Genomic DNA, 26,903 nt, shown 5'->3' with positions numbered 1-26,903 from the left:
CAGAGCCTGAAGGCTTAATCCCCTGGCAGAGTGAACCACAGGAAGCAGTCTCGGGGACACTGGGCACAGAGAAGACAATAACGAGGCCTGACAACTGGGCGTTTTCCGAGAGGTTCAGAGTGTGGAATCTATCTTCCCCTACCCCTCGTAGCTTCTAATCTAGATTCTGTCTCTATGAATTTGACCACTGGAGGTAACTCCAATAAATGGAATCATAGAAGAAAAAAAAAAAAAGTGTGTGGAATCTGAGGGGCTCCAGGCTCAGTCTCAGCTCCATCGATTAGCAAAGGTGCGTCACCTTAGGCAAGCTGCTCAGCATCTCGGCACCTCAGTTTCCTCATCTATAAGATGGTGATAATAAACAGGTTCAAAGTCCTAGAGCCGATGTCAGGATTAAACGAGGTAAAGCTCTGACAGTGGGGCCAGCACACAGCAAGCACTCAGTAAGCATCAGCTCCTCCTCCTGCCCCTCCACTTCTACTATCACTACCTCTCCCCCAGCACACACACGCACGCACGCACACACACACCCCCTCCTCAGGCTCTCAGAATGCTGACAGCAGGAGTAACTTCACAGGCAGGCAACCGGAGGCGCCTTATGTAGAGAAACTGAACAACCCCAGTGAATATGCTTGGCTGCTGGCGTTTAGCAGTCAGCAACAGAACAGTTGATTCTCCCCCAGGTTATTCCACAGTAAAGCCCATCAGCTGAACCACCCGTGCCCCCACCCACACACACAGAGGTGACAAAAGCTTTCTAATACACGACTTCTAAACCTCACCATGAAATTTCAGAATAGCTGGGATAATGAGCAGATGTCAGGTTTTTTAAAGGCCACATATAACTGACTTAGAACAATAATATAATAAGAGCCAATTTTACCAAGTCCTCATGATGTACTAGACACTGCTGTAAATGCTTTACATACAGTAACTCATTTAATCCTTACAACAAACACATTTCACAAATGAGAAGATTATGGTACACAGAAATTAAACACCACCCTTAAAGTCACAACACTACTGAGTGATAAAGCTGGGACTCAAACTGCATCCAGCTTCAGGGCCTGAACTCTTAACTATTATGCTGCTCAGTAATAACTCTGCAACTTTGAAGACTATGGAAAAATGCCTTCAAAATTCTGAAGGAACCAACCTAGAAATATATACCTAGCCAAACTGTGCATCAAGAGTAAAGGCAACATGGAGGTATTTTCAGACATACAAGTCTTAAAATTTATGATTTACGAATTCTGTCTTAGGAAATTCTGACCTAAAGATCCAGAAACATGCCTATTTCTGCCTCTTTGCTAGAACAGTTCTCTGTCCAAAATAAGAATTCATAAGAACGTTTAAAAGAGCTGCTTCTCAAATACCTCCAGTGTGTAAGTGGCTGCACTCCCGTCTCACTCATAACTGTCTCTCTGCTCATTGTGGTTCGCCTCTTCTCGAAGCAGTGTCTTACAGAAGGAAAAACACACACGCATGAATTCAAATCCCAGATCTGTCACTGTCATCATCTAGCTCTATACTTTGGACAACTTCCGTAACACCTCTGATCCTCAGGTTCTTCAAGTGTATACCAGGGATAGTAAAACAAAGCTGTAGAGAGTTGTTCTGAGGGTTAAACAGTGGACATGAAGCACATAAAAAAATCGTGGCCATATAATATGTGGCAACTGTCATCAGCAGTAGCAACATTATTTCCTTACAAACCATATCCATTCTCTTGACACGCAGGTCATCTGGGCAGGAATGGCTCTTCTTTCATCATTGCGGAGCCGAAGTCCAGCAGCTTACAGCCTAGCATGGCCCCTCAAGTATTTACAGAACCCAAAATGAGTAAGTAAATAGAGTATGAAATACTTTAACATCACCATTTATGTACACTGCATTCACTATTTTCAGAGTCCTTTCAAAGGCAGGGATGAAAGACAACAGACTTGACACAGATATTAGCAGTACTCTGTGGATATTTACTTTCCTGTATCTGAATGTTCAACTTCTTAATTGCTAAGAACATAGGTGGCTTCACAGGGTTCCACTGCTCAGTGTGCTGCAATAGCTTACAGTATGACTGCAGATCCAGAGAACTATATAAAATCATGAGTTTAATTATGGAAATGAAAATTAATAGAAACTTATGTGATTAGGCTAATAAAATGTTCTTCAAAAAAAAACCAGAAGTCCTTTCAGAAATATACTCTCATAGATTCTCACGACAACTCTGAAAGAAAGAAATTACTATTTCAACTTAACCATGAGTAAAATAAGGACGTGAACAGCTTGGACACACCAGCTAGTTAAGTGGTAGAGCTAGAACTTCTTGGAATAGAGATATAGAAAAACAGGAACAGAGCGGGGAACGGAATAGGCCATCACCACAGGAAGTAAATCACCGTCCTCCCTTCCATCTATCACTGTGATACCACAGTGGGTGACCACAAATCTACCAAGAGTCACTTTTTATGAAGAATTTAGAAGGAAGATAAAAGATTCCCTGTGTCTTCTCACTGGCTTTAATCCAGAATTTGTCAAATTTTCTCTCTGGAATTAGTGTATGACCCTTAAATATGTTGAATCCTGTACAAATGTTTATAAATCAAAAGCAGTTTTCAAATCTCTTTTAAGTTTAAGAAAGCTGACCATCACCACGCACAGTGATGCAAAAACAAGCCCAGGCTCGGCAACCCCCCCGGAGCCCTGGGGCTTCTAGAAAGGAGGGTGAACTAGACACACCACGGAGTATAACAGAAACCTGAGATTCAACTACAAGGGGAGATCATTCTTGTAATCCAGAAATTCTCATCCTTTTCAGAATTGTGACCTATGTCATACAGTATTTTTAGGAAAGAGAAAAGAAAACTAAAGTACATCAGATATAAATCAGAATACTTTAACGATACCTGAGAAACTAAATATACCCTGGTAAGCAGAGCCCTCCACAATGGGTTAACAACAGAGTTTAAGTCAAAAGATCTGTGAGTAGGCTTGTACAGCATGGTGCGAAGGAGAGAGGAAGGCATGTTTCAGACATCACTTGGAAGTCGAATACAGTGGGAGGCCTTGCTAATAACTGGATCTGGGAAAAAGGAAACGGCAGGGAGGTTGCTGCGCGTACAGCGTACGGTGTGACTCACTGGCCAGCCATGGGGCCATCTCCTGAGATGGAGAAGACAGATGGAGGCTAAAGGGGCAGGGGGAAAAGGAGTTCTCTCTTAGAGGGCCTACAGTTTGGGAAGCCTAGTGACTGATGTCCAATTCTGTATCTCATATAACAAATCGAAGAACAGAATCTGGAACTAGAAGGTGATGGCAGGTGGAAGATATAAATTCGGAAACCATCAGCATATAGGTAGATTTAGCACCAACTTGGAGAGATTATCTAGAAACAGATGCATGCCTGGGGCCCTCCAACATTTATTAACAATGAGGTGAAAATAGGCAGAGCCAGCAAAAAGGGTGGAAAGTAGAGGCCAAACAGGTAAGAGGAAAATCAGGAGAGCCTGGTGTCCTGGAAAGCAAGAGAAAATAACGTTTCAACTCCACTGAAGGCTTCCAAGACAGCAAGTGCAATAAAGTGGCCTACGGGTTTAGCAACGTGGGGTCATTGGGAATGTGACCATCTCAGTGGAGTGGTGGGAAAAGAAGCCCCACTGAAGTGGGCTAACAAGTTAAAGGAAATTAAAATAAACGAATGACATTTTAAATAGTAGGAGGTGAGGAAATTAAGACACGAGAACAGACAATCTTCACTAAGTTTACCAATCTACACAAGCAGGTAACTGTAATAAGGCATTACCAGGGCAAGCACAGAAGTCTGTTCGGTGTACAGTGTACAGCCTGGGGTGGGGAGTGGGGGGTGGGCAGAGGGTCAGAAAAAGCTTCTCAGAGAAGAAGTAACCAGATCCAGGAACCCAGGAGACACCGTTCCTACAGTGGATGTGTCCCTGTAATGAAACAAATCCCACCAAACACGCATGGATGCCTGTCCGCACTTAAGTGAAGAAAATCTCTTTAAATGAAGAATCAGTGACTAACTTGCATGTCATCAATAATAACCGTAATGAATTGTTTTCTAAAAGAAAAACATTCCCAAGTTTTTCAGTTGTGAAACAGCAGATCACGAGACCTGACGTGCGCAGTTTGGTCATCCCATGGCCAGAAGACAGTAAAATCCTGCGACAGTTCTTGACTAGAGTTTTTAGGGTATGTCAGGGTGGGGGCAGAGGGACTTGGCTCCTCGAGTGGAAGGCCAGTGAAGATAAGGTAACTAAGCAATGGACAGAGATGACTTAAACGTCAGCCTTCCTGAAAATGAAAAAACATAAAACTCTCCAGAGGTTGCTTTTCACGATTCCCTTAAAGGAAGATACAGGCTCATAATCATGTACTCAAAATCCCTGCAGCTAGGTAAGTTTTGAAATTCAGAGTTTTTGAAATTTTAGGCCTGAAAACAGGAGACACCATCAATACACAACACCCCCAGCAGGGTCTGGGCAGCACCCATAATAAAAACATAAATATTTCTGCAGCCGACATGACAGGATGAGGACAAAAAATAGCCTCACATCAGTTCATGTCTTGCCATTAAATGAGTCATGCAAAAACTTTCCATTTTCAGAGCCCTTAGATTTCACAACTGTGGTTAAGGGACTGAGAACTTACACCTAACACAAGTTTTAAGAAAATAAAGGTACACTGAAGGAGAATGGCGGAGCTCTGGGATCCAATTCCAGCTCTCCTCCATACGAGCTGTATGAACTTAGGCAAACCAGTTAGCATCCATAAACCTTAGCTTTCTGACCTGTAAAATAGGAAAGTGATATCTATCCCTAAGTCTACTGTGAAAACCACATGAAGTAATTTGGTTGCAACGCACCTGGTACTATGTCTGGCCCTTAGCAGTAGGATGAATAAACATCCCAGTTTGCCTGTGACTTTTCCAGTTTTAGCACTGACAGTCACACATGCTGGGAAACCAGGATGGCTGGTCACCCTACTTGGCAGGCACTCAATAAATAGGAACTATTCTAATGTTAAGAATAGAAATTAGCACAGGAAACGATTACAGTATCGTGTAATAAACCATAATGGAAAAAAATATGAAAAAGTATGTATGTATATATAACTGAATCACTTTGCTGTACATCAGGAACTAACACAATATTGTAAATCAACTATACTTCAATTAAAAAAAAGAAAAGAAATTAAAAGTAAAAATACAAAATGGAAAAATCACATGAAATAGCTTCAGTAGTGAAATACCCATGTCACTAGGAATTATAATCACCTCTTCTGTGGTAGGCACAATTCTAAAACAGCAGCCCCTGGTGTGCACACACTATATGATTCCCTCACCTGGAATGTGGGCGGGGCTGACCTAATCAGATGTACCCTTTTTCAGAGATGGAAAGTCAGACTCCAAGCTACAGCAGATGCTCTCCTGCTGGCCTTCAAGATGCAAACAGCCATGTTATGGAGAGGGCCATGTGGCAGGAGTGGTGGGCGGCCTCTAGGAGCTGAGGGCCTCAGTCCTACAGCCGCAAGGAACTGATTTCTGCCAAAAACCTGAATGCGTCTGAGGGGTACCCCAGCTTCAGAGGAGCTCACAGTCTCTGATGCCACCATGAGACCCCATGCAGAGGACCCAGCCCAGACTTCAGACCTACAGAACTGTGAGATAAGAAGTGGGTGTTGTGAGCCACTAAGTCCATGGTGATTTGTTGCACAGCATTAGAAAAATATCTCTTATCCCAGGGATGCAAGGATTCTTCAATATTCGCAAATTAATCAATGTGATACACCACACTAACAAACTGAGGAATAAAAACCATATGATCATCTCAATAGATGCAGAAAAAGCTTCTGACAAAATTCAACACCCATTTATGGTAAAAACTCTCCAGAAAATGGGCACAGAGGGAACCTACCTCAACATAATAAAGGCCATGTATGACAAACCCACAACAAGCATCATACTCAACGGTGAAAAACTAAAAGCTTTTCCACTAAGATCAGGAACAAGACAAGGATGTCCACTCTCGCCACTATTATTCAACATAGTTTAGCAAGTCCTAGCCATGGCAATCAGAGAAGAAAAAGAAATAAAAGGAATACAAACTGGAAAAGAAGAAGTAAAACTTTCACTATTTGCCGATGACATGATACTATATACATAGAAAATCCTAAAGATGCCACCAGAAAACTACTAGAATTAATCAGTGAATTTGGTAAGGTTGCAGGATACAAAATTAATGCACAGAAATCTCTAGCATTCCTATACACCAACAACTAAAAATCAGAAAGAGAAATTAAGGAAACACTCCCATTTACCACTGCAACAAAAAGAATAAAATACCTAGGAATGAACCTGCCTAAAGGGGTGAAAGACTTGTACTCAGAAAACTATAAAACACGGATGAAACAAATCAAAGATGACATAAACAGATGGAGAAATGTACCATGTTCTTGGATTGGAAGAATCAATACTGTGAAAATGACTATACTACCCAAAGCAATCTACAGATTGAATGCAATCCCTATCAAACTACCAATGGCATTCTTCACAGAATTAGAACAAAAAATTTTACAATTCGGATGGAAACACAAAAGACCCCGAACAGCCAAAGCAATCTTGAGAAAGAAAAACGGAGTTGGAGGAATCAGCCTCCCCAACTTCAAACTGTACCACAAAGCTACAGTAATCAAGACAGTATGGTACTGGCACAAAAAGAGAAATACAGATCAATGGCACAGGATAGAATGGCCAGAGATAAACCCATGCACATATGGGCACCTAATTTACGACAAGGGACAATGCAGAAAGGACAGCCTCTTCAATAAGTGGTGCTGGGAAAATTGGACAGCTATATGTAAAAGAATGAAATTAGAACACTCCCTAACACCATACACAAAAATAAACTCCAAATGGATTAAAGACTTAAATGTAAGACCAGACACTATAAAACTCTTAGAGGAAAACATAGGAAAAACACTCTTTGACGTAAACCACAGCAAGATCTTTTTTGACCCATCTCCTACAGTAATGGAAATAAAAACAAAAATAAACAAATGGGACTTAATTAAACTCAAAACCTTTTGCACAGCAAAGGAAACCATAAACAAGACAAAAAGACAACCCTCAGAATGGGAGAAAAGATTTGCAAATGAAACAACAGACAAAGGATTAATCTCCAAAATATACAAATGGCTCATGCAGCTCAATACGAAAAAAACAAACAATCCAGTTAAAAAATGGGCAGAAGACCTAAACAGACATTTCACCACGGAAGACATACCGATGGCCAAGAGGCACATGAAAAGATGCTCAACATCACTAATCATTAGAGAAATGCAAATCAAAACTACAATGAGGTATCACCTCACACCGGTCAGAATGGCCACTATCAAAAAAGCTAGAAACAATAAATGCTGGAGAGGGTGTGGAGAAAAGGGAACCCTCTTGCACTGTTGGTGGTAATGTAAATTGATACAGCCACTATGGAGAACAGTATGGAGGTTCCTTAAAAAACTAAAAACAGAACTAGCATATGACCCAGCAATCCCATTAGTGGGCATATACCCTGAGAAAACCATAATTCAAAAAGAGTCATGTACCACAATGTTCACTGCAGCAGTATTTCTAATAGTCAGGACATGGAAGCAACCTAAGTGTCCATCGACAGATGAATGGATAAAGAAGATGTGGCACATATATACAATGGAATATGACTCAGCCATAAAAAGGAATAAAGCTGAGTTATTTGTTGTGAGGTAGATGGACCTAGAGTCTGCCATACAGAGTGAAGTAAGTCAGAAAGAGAAAAACAAATACCGTATTCTAACGTATATATATGGAATCTAAAAAAAAAAATGGTACTGATGAACCCTAGTTGCAGGGCAGGAATAAAGAGGCAGACATAGAAAATGGACTTGGGGACATGGGGTGCGGGGGGGGAAGCTGGGGTGAAGTGAGAGTAGCATCGACATATATACGCTACCGAATGTAAAATAGTTAGCTGGTGGGAAACAGCAGCACAGCACAGAGAGATCAGCTCGGTGCTTTGCGATTACCTGGAGGTGTGGGATAGGGAGGGTGGGAGGGAAGCTCAAGAGGGAGGGGATATGGGGACATGTGTATGCATATGGCTGATTTGCTTTGTTGTGCAACAGAAACTAACACAGTATCGTGAAGCAATTATACTCCAACAAAGATCTATTAAAAAGAAAAAGAAAAATATGTCTTTTAAGAGCGCATCCAGTTCAAAATTACAGGTGTGTGTGTGTGTGTGTGTGTGTGTGTGTAGTAAGGACAGAAGAATCTGTAAACCAAAATTCCTTGCATAAAACTACCTTTTTTTAATATGAAAAGTTCAAAACCAAAAGAAGTTTCTTCCACAACTGAAACTTTTCATACATCCATGGTAGGGGTATCAAACGGCACAATCACTTTGGAAAACTGTTCCTGGCAATTCCTGTTACACCTAAATGCATGCCCACTGTGCAACCTGGAAACCTGTCATGAGTGCACAGGTCCACAAGAAGGCACGCACACGAATGTTCAGAGCAGCTTTCACCAAGACAGCGAGAAACTGGAAGCGTTCCAAATGCCCACCATTTGAAGAATGGAGGAATGGAAAAACTGTGGTGTCCTCCTTCAGTGGAAAACTAACATCAGTTAAAAGGAACAAACTAACAGCACACACGACAGGGATGAATCTCACAGACACAATGTTGAGTGAAAGAAGCCAGACACAAATAAATGATTTTTTGAATAAAATGAATAAAATGAATGATTCCACTTACATGAAGTTCAAGCACAGGCACAACTGATCTGTGATGACACAGCCAGAGTCTGGGTCACCTCTCAGTGGGCTGTAGGGCCTGGGAAGGGGCAGCAGGTACCTGTGAGAGGTCCTGGAAATGTTCTACACCCTGATTTGGGGGAAGGTTACATGGGTGACTGCGTCTGTACATAATCACTGAGACGTACGTATGCGTACGGTTAATGCACTTTACTGTATGCTACCCTTCAAAAATACTCTTCCCCTTTATAACGACTAACCAAAAACCATCTAGTGACAATTTAAGGTGGATTCCTCATAAGAAACTAGTGAACAGTGAAGCATGAATACGGTTAACACGCTACGCAAGTACAACTCTTCTTGTAAACACACTGCTCACTAAATGCTGGTTGAAGGAATTTCAAAGATAATGACCATGGTTATGTTTCAGAAGCCCAGAGGAATCTATACGCATGTATACATAGCATAATGTCCTCAACAGAATATACCCCATAGATGTGAAAAACCATGGCTCTTGTCCAATTACTCCTTTCACCTCTGTCCAATTAATTCATTTGTTTACCTCCCACTACAAGAATACAAGCTAGGTGTTACACCATCACAAAGCATGCAGATGTGAACTGTGCACGGCCAAGACAGCACCACTTCCATGGCCTGCACTCCCCGTCTGACACTGGGGCAGTGACTCTTTGCCATGGATACAGGCAACCATAAAGGCTCAGAGCATGACAGGCAGGTTAGGATCGTCTCATCCAACCTCACACCTGGTCAGAAAGCCACCCTGGTGTCCCTGCCAGGGGGCAGCCCACCCATCGCAGGGAGAGGAGGACCAGGGACGCTGGAGAGGTGACACAGCCCGCCGGGAACTGTGTCTCCGACTGGGACACACACACAAGACAGGGTTCACGTTTGAAAAGTCTCCCTCAGCAGCAAGTCTGAGAAACTGGAATCCATGCAGGATGGGCTCAAAGCCACTGCTAGTGACCAGACCAAAAGTGAAACAGAAGCCCGCTCACCTCGCTGTTGTGGCCCCGAAGGTTGAAGTTGATTCTCTGCGGAGTGTTCCTGTCCCGGCGGCAGTGGCTGGAGGTGAAGGTCACGCCAACAACGCCGCGCCCGTTACCCGTGGCCAGCCAGCCCTCCTCGTAGTAGCGCCTTCTGCACACGGGCTTCTCCTTCTCACTCTTGGGGACGCGGCCCTTCCAGGACAGGCAGAGGATGTTGGAGTCACTGCACAGGACAGGCCCATGCTCCACCGCTGCATACATACTTTTTTTTGAAGAACCGTTTTACTTAAAAAGTAATGCTGAATGCTGAAAAATTGCTTTCACTGACAGATCGATGTTATTTTTGTGGTTGGCTTGCGCTGTTTTCCCTGACCCCCTTTTAAGACTGACCCGGTTCTAATTAGAAGGTCAGTATTTTATAAAGATCCACCAAATGCATAGTGAAAAAATTCCTCTAGAAAAGATGATGGCAGTCCGCTAAGAAAAGGTAATGCTTAAAAACAACGTGGGGTCCATTTTTATGTTCAAGTCCTCAGAGGAAGAGGGGGCTGACCCTTTGGAGAAAGAGCATTGTTAACAAGTGGTGATAAAGAAACTGAGTGTTCTTCTTTTCACTCAACTTGGTTCTTCTTATTCAGCCTGAGATTCCAGTTTAGTGTAATGTGATTCCAGAGACAAAGGGCTGCAAATACATAGATTTCAAGTGACTTAAGGCTTTGAGAATCCCTCGAGCTGGAATCTTCTCTTCAAAAGCTCAGATGCAGAGACAGAATACATGGGGATCATCTTCCTTCTGAAGCCACCCTCTGGCTTGTTTTCTCAACTAGACAAATCTCTGCTGCTAAAGCTGAAAAAGATTGCATAAAGGGAAAAAAAGGCACACAAACCGTGCAAAACAGACCAGAGTTTGTGCAGACAGCAGTCCAAATTTTAGGAGAAAAAAGGACTCTTTCCCCACTGTTCAGAACCAGAAACCTCCAACTTCGGAGCCCAACCTGGCTTCCCAGCAGGTGGCTGTGTCCCCGGGGAGGGCCCCTCTGCAGGCCGACGCACCCCTCGGTGCCATAGAGGCGGGTGAGAAAGCCCCTTCCCTCAGCAGCGCCAGAAGGCTCTAAAGCTCTCACGGGAGGGAGTCTGAGTGTGGGCCCCCCGCAAATCCTAAATACTCCTGCTGGCAAATGGGAGCCAAGCTGGGCTGCAGGCTGTGTCTCCTCCCTTCCTACCCTAGTCACTTCTCCCCTTTCCACTCGTAAAGATTACATACTTTTCCATTTTGAAGGAAAAAAACTAATCTCAGAATTAAGTCCATCAAGTAGCCTTCCTCTTATACACAAAGATTCCTAGCCTCAACACGGAAGAGAATCCCTTAAAACGGAAAACACAGGTGAGAGTCAGCTTCCTCCCCACCGTCTCCCTACAAAGCGACCATGTTCGGCTGACGGGCACCTTCCTGATCACCTCCAGAGACCGTCTCCAAATGCCACATGCACAGTCCAGGGAAAGAAGCTTTACTCGGATGCTCCTTGATAATTAGTTTGTAATTATCAGTTTCAACTGCTACCTTAAGGTATTATCCTATAGGTATAGGAAAGGAAAAGGGAAGTAATAAATTAAAATTTCTGGAATACAGTTAACTGAAAAAAGGCAAAGGAATCAGTTCACTGTTCAAACTTGTCCCATCATACCCTAACTGGCTTCCCTCCAGTCATAACCACACAGTAAGAGCCACCCTTCGGTCCAGAATTTTCACCTCTGTCCAAATCACCAGACCCACTGAAAAATAAAGTGCAAAAAGCACTGCATGCTCCCCTCTGCAATGCTTGAAATCACACTTCTCCCTCAGTCACCTTCTCACTTAGTTCCTTCTTTAAACTGGAGAGGTATTTTTGAGGCCTAATCTGTGCAAGTTTTTTTTTCTTCTTTTTGCAAACCTTCTTCACCCGTGAAGACCATATGGAAAACTGGCCATTACTGATGTATTTTTCTCCCCGGGCTCCCAAGCCCAGTGGTGTCAAGTTGCTCCATCTGATTCTTAAATTAATTTTCATCAGTTGTAAAACTCTTCAAGTGCACACAAGAATGAGCCTGCCTTCTCGTGTAAAGGTGTGTGCACAGAAAGAAGGTTTTAAATATACACAGACATACACTCTTCAACTGGCACACAAAACATCTGCTTTCCCAGTCATTTCAGGAACCATGGGATTAATCACAGCTTGAAGGCCCTGGAGTCTTACAAATCTGTAAAACAAAATAGGACATAAAAAAAAGAACTTTAAAATATTGAAGAATAACGGTTCTAATACACCTTTTTGCATGAACATATGAATATCATATAATAACATCATAATCACTGTAACTGAAATCAGAGACCCGTCTGGACACTTACATATATCAAATGGAGCAACTGACTGGTAAAATTCGAATAGTAAAAGGGTGCTCCTCGCCAGCTTACAGACAACATGCGACATGAGGCGTCTGAGCGCCAGGTACCATTTACTAAATTTGCCCGCAGCTGTGCATAGTGAATGAAATAACACCTAAGACTGTCCTTCCTAGGACCGTGAGCCCTGAAGGTGCACCTTTACCACCCAGAGGTCATCAGCCTGAGTTCGGCAGGCATCTTCAAAGAGGAGGCAGGAGAGCCTCAGGCAAGTTCTCTGAATTGACGTTTTCACTTTCAGTAAAAAATAATCCCTGAAGACACAAGGCAGCAAAGGCCTTTAACTGCCGGCAGGTCACAGCAAGGCACAGCTGTCTTCTCGGCTTTTACATCGTCTACCAGAATACAGTCCTAGAGAATCTACCTCCAGCAAACCCATCCCCTCTTCCTTCCTGCTGCCTTCAGTCCAGGCCCACATCACATCCGCAAAGACACTGGACAACTTGGTCCCTAACTTCCCCACACCACCCCACCTTCCAGAGGATCCTCAGAGCGATCTTTCTAAAATTCAAGGCTGCCCCAAGAGCCTGGACTGTTCTCGCCCCGCCCAGACAGTCTCCCACCCCCACCCCACCCCCACCCCGGAGAGCTAGCTGAAACGGACAGCCCACCCCCACCCCCAAATACCTGACACGGAAGGTCAAGGGCTGGGCCTTGGTATCTGCATTTCTAACAAGCTCCTGAGAGACGCTAACACTGCTGGTCTGGGACCAGCTTTGAGAACCACTGGCCTATGAGATCAAGTCCCAGCAAGACCCCTTAGGATGTGATTTCAACCTGTCCTCTTCCGCCACAGCCTCCACGTCCAGCCTGTGCTGCAGCCATCGCCCTCTGGCCACTCCCTGAACCATGTCCCCAAGTACTGAGCGCCCCCTCTCCTTCATGTCTCCACACCTGCTGCTCCTTTGCCCAGCCAGCCCACACCCCCTCTAACACCCACCGAACACCCCCTCTCCCACGAAGCTTCCCAGAGACTCCGTACTAACCCGTGCAACAGTCTTCCTCTCGCTGCGTCTAGAGGCTGGGAGCCTACCCTTCTCGTCCCTGGCAAGGAGCTTAGCACAAACAAGTTACTCAGTAAAAGTCTGTAAGAGGATGCAGGCGGGGGCAAGGCAGCAGCTACAGATAATTTCCTGGAGATACCCTAATTCAGATGAGTCACAGGACATATACTTCCTATGTGTCTAAAATCAAAACAGATTCTCTCAGGAAGCACTTGTACCCGAGGGGAAAAAGTGAAAACAAATGCTATAAAATTCAAATTGTGCCATGTCCTTCCTCCTGAAATTCTAATGTCACTGTATAATACTCCCTTAGTCCCTACCCTGGCCTGGGGACAGCACCACAGAGGGGAAAAGCAAAAGCAACTTCTCAAGACCCAGCAATATATACACAGGGTTTAAACTATTTAAGAGCATAAGCCACGATTACTAAAGCACCCACATTAAACACGACAATGTAAACCATCAGTTCCCTCACACTGTCCTGGAGGGAGAGGGGTCTAAAACATCGAAATTATTTTCAAAATAAAACTAAGACATTATTTGTCTTCTTCACTGCATTGACAATTTCTATCAACGGTGCGACAGCAACAGTGGGTCAAACTATCAGCCAGCTCTGTGACACAAATAAAGGGCCAGCACCAGCCAGCACCAGTGCTCATCAGAGATTTTTAAACGCCAGCTTCACTTAAGAATGTTCTTGGGACTTCGCTGGTGGTCCAGCAGTTAAGACTCTGCACTCCCAGAGTCTTAACAGGGGGGCCCAGGTTCGATCCCTGGTCAGGGAACTAGATCCTACATGCCGCAACTGAAGATCCCGCACGCCGCAACTAAGACCCGGCACAGCCAAGTAAATAAATAAATATTAAAAATAAAAAAAGTTCTTAGTGCAGCAGTAAAAATTATTAATTTAGTAAATCTCACCCCTTGAGGACATGGTTGTTTAATATTCTGGGTTTCAAACAGTAAATACACACATAGCACTTCTGCTGACTATAGCACCACAGTAGTAATCCTAAGAAAAAGCACTTGTGCTATAGTTTAAGTTATGGGCTGAGCAAACTGCTTTTTCATGAAATGCCATGTTTACTGGAAAGAATGAATGACAAATTATGGTCATTTAGGCTTGGGTCTTTGGCAGACATTTTTCTCTAATGTGAACAAAGTGAGCTGTCACTTTAAAGAAAACAACTGATGGTATTTGTTGCTGATAATAAAAGTAGAGCTTTCAAGTTAAAATTAGAATTGTGGGAAAACCAGCATCTATCACTATGAGCTTGATAGCTCCCCAAGATTTAAAGACACTCTGCAAGCAACAGAAGGTGATATTAATAAATGGGAATTTCTGACAGTATATTTCATAGTGTGTCAATATTCGGAAGATTCGCATAATTTGCTGAAGCAATATTCTTCAAATGACCAGTGAATGATGATACCAATTATGCTTGACAGAGCCATTCAAGGTGCAAGAAAGACAAATGGATTTTAATATAACGAAGTACAAAAAAGCCACTGATATATTTAAAATTCTACATTGCTACTAACCTTCAAGAAACTACCATTTGTTGAGTTTAGTACAGTATCAAAGAAAAATATTCATGATTAGCTGAAAAGACTATTAAAATACTCTTCCCTTTTCCAGCTACATATCTGTGTGAGGTCAGATTTTCTTCAGACATTTCAATAAAAACAGCATATTGTAACACTGAATGCAGAAGCATAATGGGAATCCAACTATCGTTTCAATAAGTCAGACATTAAAGATATTTTACCAAAATGTAAAATAATGCTACTCTTCTCAGTAATTTTTTTAGTCAGAAAATAGTCATTTTTCATAAAAAATATATTATTTATAATATTTATAGGTTTATTGTTTTTAAATGAATTAGCAATTTTTTTTAATTTCTCAGTTTTAATTTCTAATATGGTAAATATCAAGAGCTAACACCCACATAATCAAAAGCTCTTTTCGGACTTCAATCATTTTTGAGACTACAAAGGGGCCCTAAAACCAGAAAGGTTACAAATCACTGACATATGCTAACTCTCCAGAATATAAGCCTTAAATAACTGTTGAAATAAAGTATGTAGGATAAATTTCCATAGTAAAAGCACAGACAAAAGTATTTCATTTTCTATATGCTGCTAATGGTTTTTAATCAAACTTTTAAAATTACAGAGCGTCATATACGCTAGACAAAATAAGGCAGATCATTTAAGGAAAAATGACATGCTCCTTTATTATTTCTCAAATGGATAACAGATACAAAAATCTAACAACAAAAAAACTACCATCATAGTCTCCTAATTACTGAAAGGCTGGTGCCTATCTTAGCGCTACCGTTAATAGAAATAGGTGATGTTGGATACTTCCCTTCTGTCTTATTTTCTCATGAGGATGAGAAAATAAGGCTCTAACTGATTAACTAGTTTCTGAGGGAAGCTGACTGTCAAATCAACACTAGTAAAGGTGTTTGGTATAAAAAGATTAAAAAGCAACTATTCAACTAAAAGCAGGGCTCAGAACAGATATTTGCACATCCATGTTCAAAGCAGCACTATTCACAATAGCCAAAAGGTGTAAGGAACCCAAGTGTCCTCAGACAGATGAATGAGTAAACAAAATGTGGAAAAACATACAATATTATTCAGCCTTAAAAAACTGAAATTCTGTCTGACACATGCTGCAACATGGATGAACCTTGAAGACATTGTGCTGAGTGAAATAAGCCAGACACAGAAGGACAAATACATGTAAGTATGATTCCACTTATATGAAGTATCTAGAGTAGCCAACTTCATAGAGACAGCGGAAATGGTGGCTGTGAGGGGCTGGGGGCGGGGAGACAGGAGAGTCATTACTGAATGGGTACAGAGTTGCAGTTTGGGATGATGAAAAAATTTTGGAGATGGACAGTGGTGAGGGCTGCATAATAACGTGAATGTACTTCTATTAAGGCCATTGAATTGTACACTTAAAAATGATAAAAATGGTAAATTTTGTTACGTATATCTCACCTCAATTTTTAAAATCAGGTGAGAAAAGCAACTATTCATACAAAGTTTTTTGATAACAGACTGAAAGTAAATACTCCGTTTGGCATTATGATGTTTTTTACCCTAAAACTGTAATACAGGTCCATGAGCCATCCTTGGAGGCTTTCATTAGGAAGAAACAATGCTAACCTCTGAATTCTGGCCCAAACCTGCTTCTGTTAATTACAGCTTATTTTCAGACTATTCCTATAGTAAATCACTGAAAAATCTATTCTATTCTATCAATTCTACTATAATCTGCTTTTAGAAGATTACAATCTTAAAGCAAATAATACATGTGCCTGATTGAATTAATAACCTGACAGCGATCTAGGAGACAGTAAGCATGTAAGATGCCTCACACTCTAACTTCCCATACTATCCAGTCCTAATGGCAAATTAGGAGCCCGAGAATTTGGGAAAGTACAACTTAGGGACAGAATTGTACATCATCAAGAAAATTCTGTACTAATTACAGGCACTCCTGGATTAATCGACCAACAAATGTTAACTGAACATCTATTATGCAGGAGGCCCCTGTGCTGCACTTGCTGCCCCTCTTGCCCCCGGTTAGATATTCTGTTTTCTAACTAAAGTTATTTCACTACAGGTTATTCTGTTTTATCTGATTTCTACTTTCCACCAACATGGATAAAATTTACTATTGGGGGGAATAAAAATGCATTCGTCACTTGTTTTAGTAGTCACCTGAAAGGGGAGAGGGGGTTGGAAATTGTGCCTGGGGAGGGCGCACACAGTGGTACTGCTGGGACGCTAGCAATATCCCATATATTGCATGTCTTGATCTGGGTGGTAGTTATGGGGTGTTCACTCCATAATTATTCTTTACTACACCTCTATGTCTGACATATTCTTCTACATGGATGGTCCATCTCACAATAAGCAGGTTTAACGCACTGTGAACTATATTAGGCATCAGTTCTCTGGGGTTTTATGATAATTTAAATCAATTATTAAGAGAGTTTTTTTAGTTATTATATACAACCTTAATGAGTACTCTCTGAATCTAGAAAATCCCAAAAAAGTATCAAAAATGCTATTTTAATTCTCAAGCTAAGAAAGTATCCACAAAGAAAAAACATATTAGGAGTAACAAATGGATATAAGAAAATTTCAGAATAAAGCTCTATTTCTTTCTAAAGGATAAAAATTTATACAGTAGTTAGGCAGAAGACTGAGATGAGAAGCGGAGAGTAGATTTTAGGAAAAAATACATAGATGTTGTTAGATAAATGCAAAACAGGAAAAAAAAAGTAGAAACTTTTGAATAAAATATTCCCAACAATCTAAGCTTTTGACTACAGAGTTGTTTGCAGGTTTGAGCAAAGAAAAGGATATAAACATGAGTTTTGCTGATTGGTAATGTAAATTAAGCACACCTGCTGTCCTGGGCTGAGCTCCACATCAGGGTGGAGGGAGGGTGGCTGCTGCCGCACCGGGGCTCCCCTGATGCCTCCTTTCCACAGACAACAACAGGTCCTGAACTCCACATTTCTTTTCTTTTTTTTTTTTTTTTCTTTTGCGGTACGCGGGCCTCTCACTGTTGTGGCCTCTCCCGTTGCGGAGCACAGGGCTCCAGATGCGCAGGCTCAGCGGCCATGGCTGACGGGCCCAGCCGCTCCGCGGCATGTGGGATCTTCCCGGACTGGGGCACAAACCCGCGTCCCCCGCATCGGCAGGGGGACTCTCAACCGCTGCGCCACCAGGGAAGACCTCCACATTTGAAAGTAACTACACTGACCTGCCTCTAATTACAGTCACTCCTTTCCCTGGGGAATTTTCCACAACCCACAAACATCAAGGGAGTTTTAACTGGCTCCTAATTAGTTTCGATAGCTGCCTGGAGGCTAGTTCAAATCTGCCTTCCAAGACTGCCTTTAAAGGTAGGGATATTCTCAGATGGACCTAGAGAGTATTACGCTTAGTGAAATAAGTCAGAGAAAGACAAATACGGTGTATGTTATCACTTATAAGCAGAATCTAAAAAATAAAACAATTGAATGTGTACAACAAAACAGAAACAGACTCACAGATATAGAAAACTATTTACCAGTGGGGAGAGGTAAGGGGGAGGGGCAAAAGAAGGGTAGGGGACTGTGAGGTACAAACCACTATGTATAAAATAGATAAGTAATAAGGATATATTGTACAGCTCAGGGAAATACAGCCATTATTTTATAACTTTATATGGAATATAGTCTATAAAAACACTGAATCACTATGCTGTACACCTGAAACTAATATAATATTATAAAACAACCACACTTATTTTTTTAAAAAATCAATGTCAAACAGCCTAGGGGGCAGGAAGAGAGGGCGAGAAGGTCCGGACACTCCCAGCAATCAACTGTCACTTGGCTACTACCTACATATGCAGGGAAACAGCTACACACATGAAACATCTACAACACCACTGCAAAGATAATGGAGTTTAATAATGATTTAACATATTTTATCGTGGTATTCTCTAGATCTTAATTCTCAAAACATGCTAGTGAGATAATAACTAAAGACACGTATGCATGGTGATACCCAGGCTTATTCAAAAGATGCAATCTTACTACAATTGTGTGAGTGTCACATCACTTTCCTGTTGACTGTAAATCTTAGAGACGCTTCCCACAGAAAAGCTGTCCTATTCCGAACAGCACTAGCTCCTTTAGATGCTCGTAGTACACAGAAGCACTGCCCAGACTCACATGGCAAGGGTCTTCTCTGCTCATAGTACAGCTATTTTTCAGTATAACCCACCATACCTACTAAACCACAAACACCCGAACTCCAGTTTTTATCTCACCTGCAGTACCCACCAGTAATGCATTTAATGAAGTGTTCAACACTGTATTAAGTATGGTTCAGAGTCCCAAACAGGCGCCTACGAAAAAGGGAAACTAAATGCTGACTGAATGAGGTTCTCTTCACAAACCACCAAGTGGTCACCAACACCAACCATTCAGATCTGGGCCTTCTGAAAGCCTGAGGCCCCCAGGCACTGCAGCCCATGCAACTGCAAGAATTCAGGGAGAGGACTGCGGTCCACTGCTGTGTTCAGAGAACAGCAAAGAGATACATTCTCAGGGAAGGTTACTCCTATTTACTCTCTGTGCCTGATTTCTACAGCCATTTCTAAGAACATGAACATCTAATTATCTGTACAGAGACAGGAGAGCATGGAGGCTGCAAGACAAACAGACTGATTACAAGTTTAAAAGAGTGGGAACTAGATACTTCTGAGAATGAATCCACACTGGAAACTTAGACATTAAAATACTGTGGTGAGCTTCCAGGTGTCCGCTCCTCTGGTGAGAGGGGGCCGGGAGACGCTCTCCTCAGCTCCTTGCCTGGGTGGGCGCGTCAGGCTCTAAGGCTAGCAGAAATCCTCGTTTGAGGGTCCCACCAAGTCCCCTGGTCAGAGTGCTGCACCTGAGTGGAGTGGCTGCTTGGGACCACTGCTCGGGAGCTGCAAAAAGCCTTCTTGGATTCTGACATGTTATCACTTTGGGACCACTGGCCAGGTGCTCCTGACTTGGCCACATGAAGGCTCAGACTGTCCCAGTCTCTGAAGTGAAGATAACCAACACTACTAGCATATCTCTCACCACCATGAATGCAACATATTTCAGTGAAGAGTATCAGGAGATCCCAGACTGGCAGGTGCAAGTTCTGAGGAATGGTGGAATAGCCCAATGTATCTGGGTGACCTTTGGAGACAGCTGAGACAGAGCTACAACAGGGCAGTGGCTGACACCCAACTCATAGCCCATCTTCCCCAGCCATGTGGCTGACAGGGTCTTGGTGCTCGGGCCGGCTGTCAGGCCTGAGCCTGAGGGGGGAGAGCCGAGTTCAGGACTTTGGTCCACCAGAGACCTCCCGGCCCCACGTAGTATCAATAGGCGAGAGCTCTCCCAGAGATCTCCATCTCAATGCTAAAACCCAGCTCTACCCAACGGCCAGCAAGCTCCAGTGCTGGACGCTCCATGCCAAACAACTAGCAAGACAGGAACACAACACCACCCATTAGCAGAGAGGCTGCCTAACATCATAATAAGTTCACAGACACCCCGAAACACATCACCAGACACGGTCCTGCCAGGAAGCCTAAACCACCCACTGAACCAACCTTATCCACTGGAGGCAGACACCAAAAACAATGGGAACTATGAACCTGCAGACTGTGAAAAGGAGACCCCCGACACAGTAAGTTAAGCAAAATGAGAAGACAGACAAACACACAGCAGATGAAGGAGCAAGGTAAAAACCCACCAGACCTAACAAATGAAGAGGAAATAGGCAGTCTACCTGGAAAAGAATTCAGAGTAATGACAGTAAACATGATCCAAAATCTTGGAAATAGAATGGAGAAAATACAAGAAATACTTAACAAACACCTAGAAGAACTTCAGAGCAAACAAACAATGGTGAACAACACAATAAATGAAATTAAAAATTCTCTACAAGGAATCAAAAGCAGAATAATTGAGGCAGAAGAACAGATACGTGACCTGGAAGATAAAATAGTGGAAATAACTACTGCAGAGCAGAATAAAGAAAAAAGAATGAAAAGAACTGAGGACAGTCTCAGAGACCTCTGGGACAACATTAAACATACCAACATTCGAATTATAGGGGATCCAGAAGAAAAAGAGAAAGAGAAAGGGACTGAGAAAATATTTGAAGAGATTATAGTTGAAAACTTCCCTAATATGGGAAAGGAAATAGTTAATCAAGTCCAGCAAGCACAGAGAGTCCCACACAGGATAAACCCAAGGAGAAACACGCCAAGACACATATTAAACAAACTATCATAAATTAAATACAAAAAAGTACATTAAAAGCAGCAAGGGAAAAGCAACAAATAACATACAAGGGAATCCCCATAAGGTTAACAGCTGATCTTTCAGCAGAAACTCTGCAAGCCAGAAGCAAGTGGCAGGACATATTTAAAGTGATGAAAGGGGAACACCTACAACCAAGATTACTCTACCCAGCAAGGATCTCATTCAGATTTGACAGAGAAATTAAAACCTTTACAGACAAGCAAAAGCTAAGAGAGTTCAGCACTACCAAACCAGCTTTACAACAAATGCTAAAGGAACTTCTCTAGGCAAGAAGCACCAGAAAAGGAAAAGACCTACAATAACAAACCCAAAACAATTTAGAAAATGGGAATAGGAACATTCATATCAATAATTACACTCTAAATGTAAATGGATTAAATGCTCCAACCAAAAGACACAGACTGGCTGAATGGATACAAATCCAAGACCCATATATATGCTGTCTACAACAGACCAACTTGACCTAAGGACACATACAGACTGAAAGTGAGAGGATGGAAAAAGATATTCCATGCACAGGGAAATGAAAAGAAAGCTGGAGTAGCAATTCTCATATCAGACAAAATAGACTTTAAAATAAACACTATTACAAGAGACAAAGAAGGACACTACATAATGATCAACGGATCAATCCAAGAAGAAGATATAACAACTGTAAATATTTATGCACCCAACGTAGGAGCACCTCAATACATAAGGCAAATGTTAACAGACATAAAAAGGGAAATTGACAGTAACACAATCATAGTAGGGGATTTTAACACCCCACTTTCACCAATGGACAGAATATCCAAAATGAAAATAAATAAGGAAACAAAAGCTTTAAATGACACATTAGGCTTCCCTGGTGGTGCAGTGGTTGAGAGTCCGCCTGCCGATGCAGGGGATGCGGGTTCGTGCCCCGGTCCAGGAGGATCCCACATGCCACGGTGCGGCTAGGCCTGTGAGCCATGGCCACTGAGCCTGCGCGTCCGGAGCCTGTGCTCCGCAACAGGAAAGACCACAACAGTGAGAGGCCCGCATACCGCAAAAAAAAAAAAAAAGACATTAAACAAGATGGACTTAACTGATATTTATAGGACATTCCATTCAAAAACAACAGAATACACATTTTTCTCAAGTGCTCATGGAACATTCTCCAGGACAGATCATATCTTGGGTCACAAATCAAGCCCTGGTAAATTTAAGAAAACTGAAATCCTATCAAGTATCTTTTCTGACCACAATGCTATGAGACTAGATATCAATTAAAGGAAAAGATCTGTAAAAAATACAAACACATGGAGGCTAAACAATACACTACTTAATAACGAAGTGATCGCTGAAGAAATAAAAGAGGAAATCAAAAAATACCTAGAAACAAATGACAATGGAGACACGATGACCCAAAACCTATGGGATGCATCAAAAGCAGTTCTAAGAGGGAAGCTTATAGCTATACAATCCTACCTTAAGAAACAGGAAACATCTCAAATAAACAACCTAATCTTGCATCTAAAGCAGTTAGAGAAAGAAGAACAAAAACCCCCCAAAGTTAGCAGAAGGAGAGAAATCATAAAGATCAGATCAGAAATAAATGAAAAAGAAACGAAGGAAACGATAGCAAAGATCAATAAAACTAAAAGCTGGTTCTTTGAGAAGATAAACAAAATTGATAAACCATTAGCCAAACTCATCAAGAAAAAAAGGGAGAAGACTCAAATCAATAGAATTAGAAATGAAAAAGGAGAAGTAACAACTGACACTGCAGAAATACAAAGGATCATGAGAGATTACTACAAGCAACTCTATGCCAATAAAATGGACAACCTGGAAGAAATGGACAAATTCTTAGAAATGCACAACCTGCCGAGACTGAATCAGGAAGAAATAGAAAATATGAACAGACCAACCACAAGCACTGATATTGAAACAGTGATTTAAAAACTTCCAACAAACAAAAGCCCAGGACCAGATGGCTTCACAGGCGAATTCTATCAAACATTTAGAGAAGAGCTAACACCCATCCTTCTCAAACTCTTCCAAAATATAGCACAGGGAGGAACACTCCCAAACTCATTCTACCATACCACCATCACCCTGATACCAAAACCAGACAAAGATGTCACAAAGAAAGAAAACTACAGGCCAATATCACTGATGAACATAGATGCAAAAATCCTCAACAAAATACTAGCAAACAGAATCCAACAGCACATTAAAAGGATCATACACCATGATCAAGTGGGGTTTATTCCAGGAATGCAAGGATTCTTCAGTATACACAAATCAATCAACGTGATACACCATTTTAACAAATTGAAAGAGAAAAACCATATGATCATCTCAATAGATGCAGAGAAAGCTTTCAACAAAATTCAACACCCATTTATGATAAAAACCCTGCAGAAAGTAGGCAGAGAGGGAACTTTCTTCAACATAATAAAGGCCATGTATGACAAACCCATAGCCAACATCGTCCTCAATGGTGAAAAATGAAACCATTTCCACTAAGATCAGGAACAGGACAAGGTTGCCCACTCTCACCACTATTATTCAACATAGTTTTGGAAGTTTTAGCCACAGCAATCAGAGAAGAAAAAGAAATAAAAGGAATCCAAATCGGAAAAGAAGAAGTAAAGCTGTCACTGTTTGCAGATGACATGATACTCTACATAGAGAATCCTAAAGATGCTACCAGAAAACTACTAGAGCTAATCAATGAATTTGGTAAAGTGGCAGGATACAAAATTAATGCACAGAAATCTCTGGCATTCCTATACACTAATGATGAAATATCTGAAAGTGAAATTAAGAAAACACTCCCATTTACCACTGCAACAAAAAGAATAAAATATCTAGGAATAAAACTACCTAAGGAGACAAAAGACCTGTATGCAGAAAATTATAAGACACTGATGAAAGAAATTAAAGATGATACAAATAGATGGAGAGATATACCATGTTCTTGGATTGGAAGAATCAACATTGTAAAAATGACTCTACTACCCAAAGCCATCTACAGATTCAATGAAATCCTTATCAAACTACCACTGGCATTTTTCACAGAACTAGAACAAAAAATTTCACAATTTGTATGGAAACACAAAAGACCCCGAATAGCCAAAGCAATCTTGAGAACAAAAAATGGAGCTGGAGGAATCAGGCTCCCTGACTTCAGACTATACTACAAAGCTACAGTAATCAAGACAGTATGGTACCGGCACAAAAACAGAAATATAGATCAATGGAACAGGACAGAAAGCCCAGAGATAAACCCATGCACAAATGGTCAACTTATCTTTGCTAAAAGAGGCAAGAATATACAGTGGAGAAAAGACAGCCTCTTCAATAAGTGGTGCTGGGAAAACTGGACAGCTACATGTAAAAGTATGAGATTAGAACACTTCCTAACACCATACACAAAAATAAACTCAAAATGGATTAAAGACCTAAATGTAAAGCCAGACACTATAAAACTCTTAGAGGAAAACACAGGCAGAACACTCTATGACATAAATCACAGCAAGATCCTTTTTGACCCACCTCCTAGAGAAATGGAAATAAAAACAAAAATAAACAAATGGGACCTAATGAAACTTCAAAGCTTTTGCACAGCAAAGGAAACCATAAACAAGACCAAAAGACAACCCTCAGAATGGGAGAAAAGATTTGCAAATGAAGCAACTGACAAAGGATTAATCTCCAAAATTTACAAGCAGCTCATGCAGCTCAGTAACAAAAAAACAAACAACCCAATCCAAAAATGGGCAGAAGACCTAAGTAGACACTTTTCCAAAGAAGATATACAGATTGCCAACAAACACATGAAAGAATGCTCAACATCATTAATCATTAGAGAAATGCAAATCAAAACTACAATGAGATATCATCTCACACCAGTCAGAATGGCCATCATCAAAAAATCTAGAAACAATAAATGCTGGAGAGGGTGTGGAGAAAAGGGAACCCTCCTGCACTGTTGGTGGGAATGTAAATTGATGCAGCCACTATGGAGAATATGGAGGTTCCTTAAAAAACTAAAAACAGAACTACCATATGACCCAGAAATTCCACTACCGGGTATATACCCTGAGCTAACCATAATTCAAAAGGAGTCATGTACCAATATGTTCATTGAAGCTCTATTTACAATAGCCAGGACATGGAAGCAACCTAAGTGACCATCAACAGATGAATGGATAAAGAAGATGTGGCACTATATACAATGGAATATTACTCAGCCATAAAAAGAAATGAAATTGAGTTATTTGTAGTGAGGTGGGTGGACCTAGAGTCTGTCATACAGAGTGAAGTAAGTCAGAAAGAGAAAACAAATACCGTATGCTAACACATATATATGGAATCTAACAACAACAACAAAAAAAGGTCATGAAGAACCTAGGGGTAAGACGGGAATAAAGACACAGACCTACTAGAGAATGGAGTTGAGGATATGGAGAGGGGGAAGGGTAAGCTGTGACAAAGTGCGAGAGTGGCATGGACATATATACGCTACCAAAAGTAAAATAGATAGCTAGTGGGAAGCAGCCGCACAGCACAGGGAGATCAGCTCGGTGGTTTGTGACCACCTGGAGGGGTGGGATAGGGAGGGTGGGAGGGATGGAGATGCAAGAGGGAAGAGATATGGGGACATATGTATATGTATAACTGATTCGCTCTGTTATAAAGCAGAAACTAACACACCATTGTAAAGCAATTACACTCCAATAAAGATGTTAAAAAAAGACAGGTAAATTAAAAAAAAAAATATATATATATATATATAAAGACACATATAGATTAAAAGCTACATCTACTGAGAAAGATATACCAGGCTAACACAAATTTAAAAAGTGGGAGAACCAATATTAATTTCAGACACAGCGGACTTCAGAATAAGGAATATTATCAGGGATAAATAATGGCTTTACATAATGATAAAGGAGTCAATTCCCCAAGAAGACGTAATACTCCTTAATGTGTATGTACCTAACAAGAAAGCATCAAATTACGTCAGGCAAAAAGTGACAGCACTGCAAGGAGAAAGAGATGAGTCCACTATCATAGTTGGAGTCTTCAACACCCCTCTATCAGAAATGGACAGATCCAACAGGCAGAAAATCCATAACAATATAGTTGAACTCACCAGATTAGGAAGGGAGAAATAAAATAGTTAAATGTTTAAAGGAATAAAAAAGCAAGCAATAAGACACTATCTAAATTGACCAGAGAGAGACAAAAGGAAAGCCTAATCACTAAAACAGAATGCAATATATGAGACATCAGCCAAAAAAGGAATTAATGAACTGTATCTAACAGCTCCAAGAAATCTCCCATGAAAGCTTCTGTAGTACAGAGGCACAAGGAGATATAAATATAAAGGAAAGATAAAGAGAAAAGGAGGACAGATCTAAGTGGAATTCCAAAAGGATAGTACAAAGAATATGGAAAAGAAATATCTGAAGACATAATGACAGAATTTGCCAGAACTGATGAAAGATCCACAGATACAAGAAGCACTACACACACACACACACACACACACACACACACACACACACACACACACACACACACACATACACACACACCAAGGCAGATAAATAAAAAACAAATCCACACCTGAGTACATTTTAGCAAAACACAGAGCCAAAGAGACAGGGACTTACAGAGCAATGACAGACTGAGAACAGACATCTCAACAGCAACAATGGCAGAGATCAATGAACTAAGATCTTCAAAGCACTGACAGAAAATATAGAATTCTACTC

General features: G+C 41.4%; 1 protein-coding gene across 8 annotated transcripts in view; it reads right to left on the bottom strand.

The window, feature by feature from the left end:
• TULP4 (TUB like protein 4) overlaps positions 1–26,903 on the bottom strand; it is a 228,503-nt gene that overhangs the window by 159,254 nt on the left and 42,346 nt on the right. For all 8 annotated transcript variants that reach the window (XM_033867911.2, XM_033867906.2, XM_019951676.3 and 5 more), the window contains one exon: positions 9,824–12,052. In XM_033867911.2, coding sequence (XP_033723802.1) covers positions 9,824–10,075 — 252 coding nt within the window. In that variant the 5' untranslated portion in view covers positions 10,076–12,052. The remainder of the gene's footprint in view (positions 1–9,823; positions 12,053–26,903) is intronic.

The sequence above is a fragment of the Tursiops truncatus genome, chromosome 12 (genome assembly GCF_011762595.2).
Source record: "Tursiops truncatus isolate mTurTru1 chromosome 12, mTurTru1.mat.Y, whole genome shotgun sequence".
NCBI lineage: Eukaryota > Metazoa > Chordata > Mammalia > Artiodactyla > Delphinidae > Tursiops > Tursiops truncatus.
This window is presented reverse-complemented; position numbering and strand designations above follow the sequence as displayed.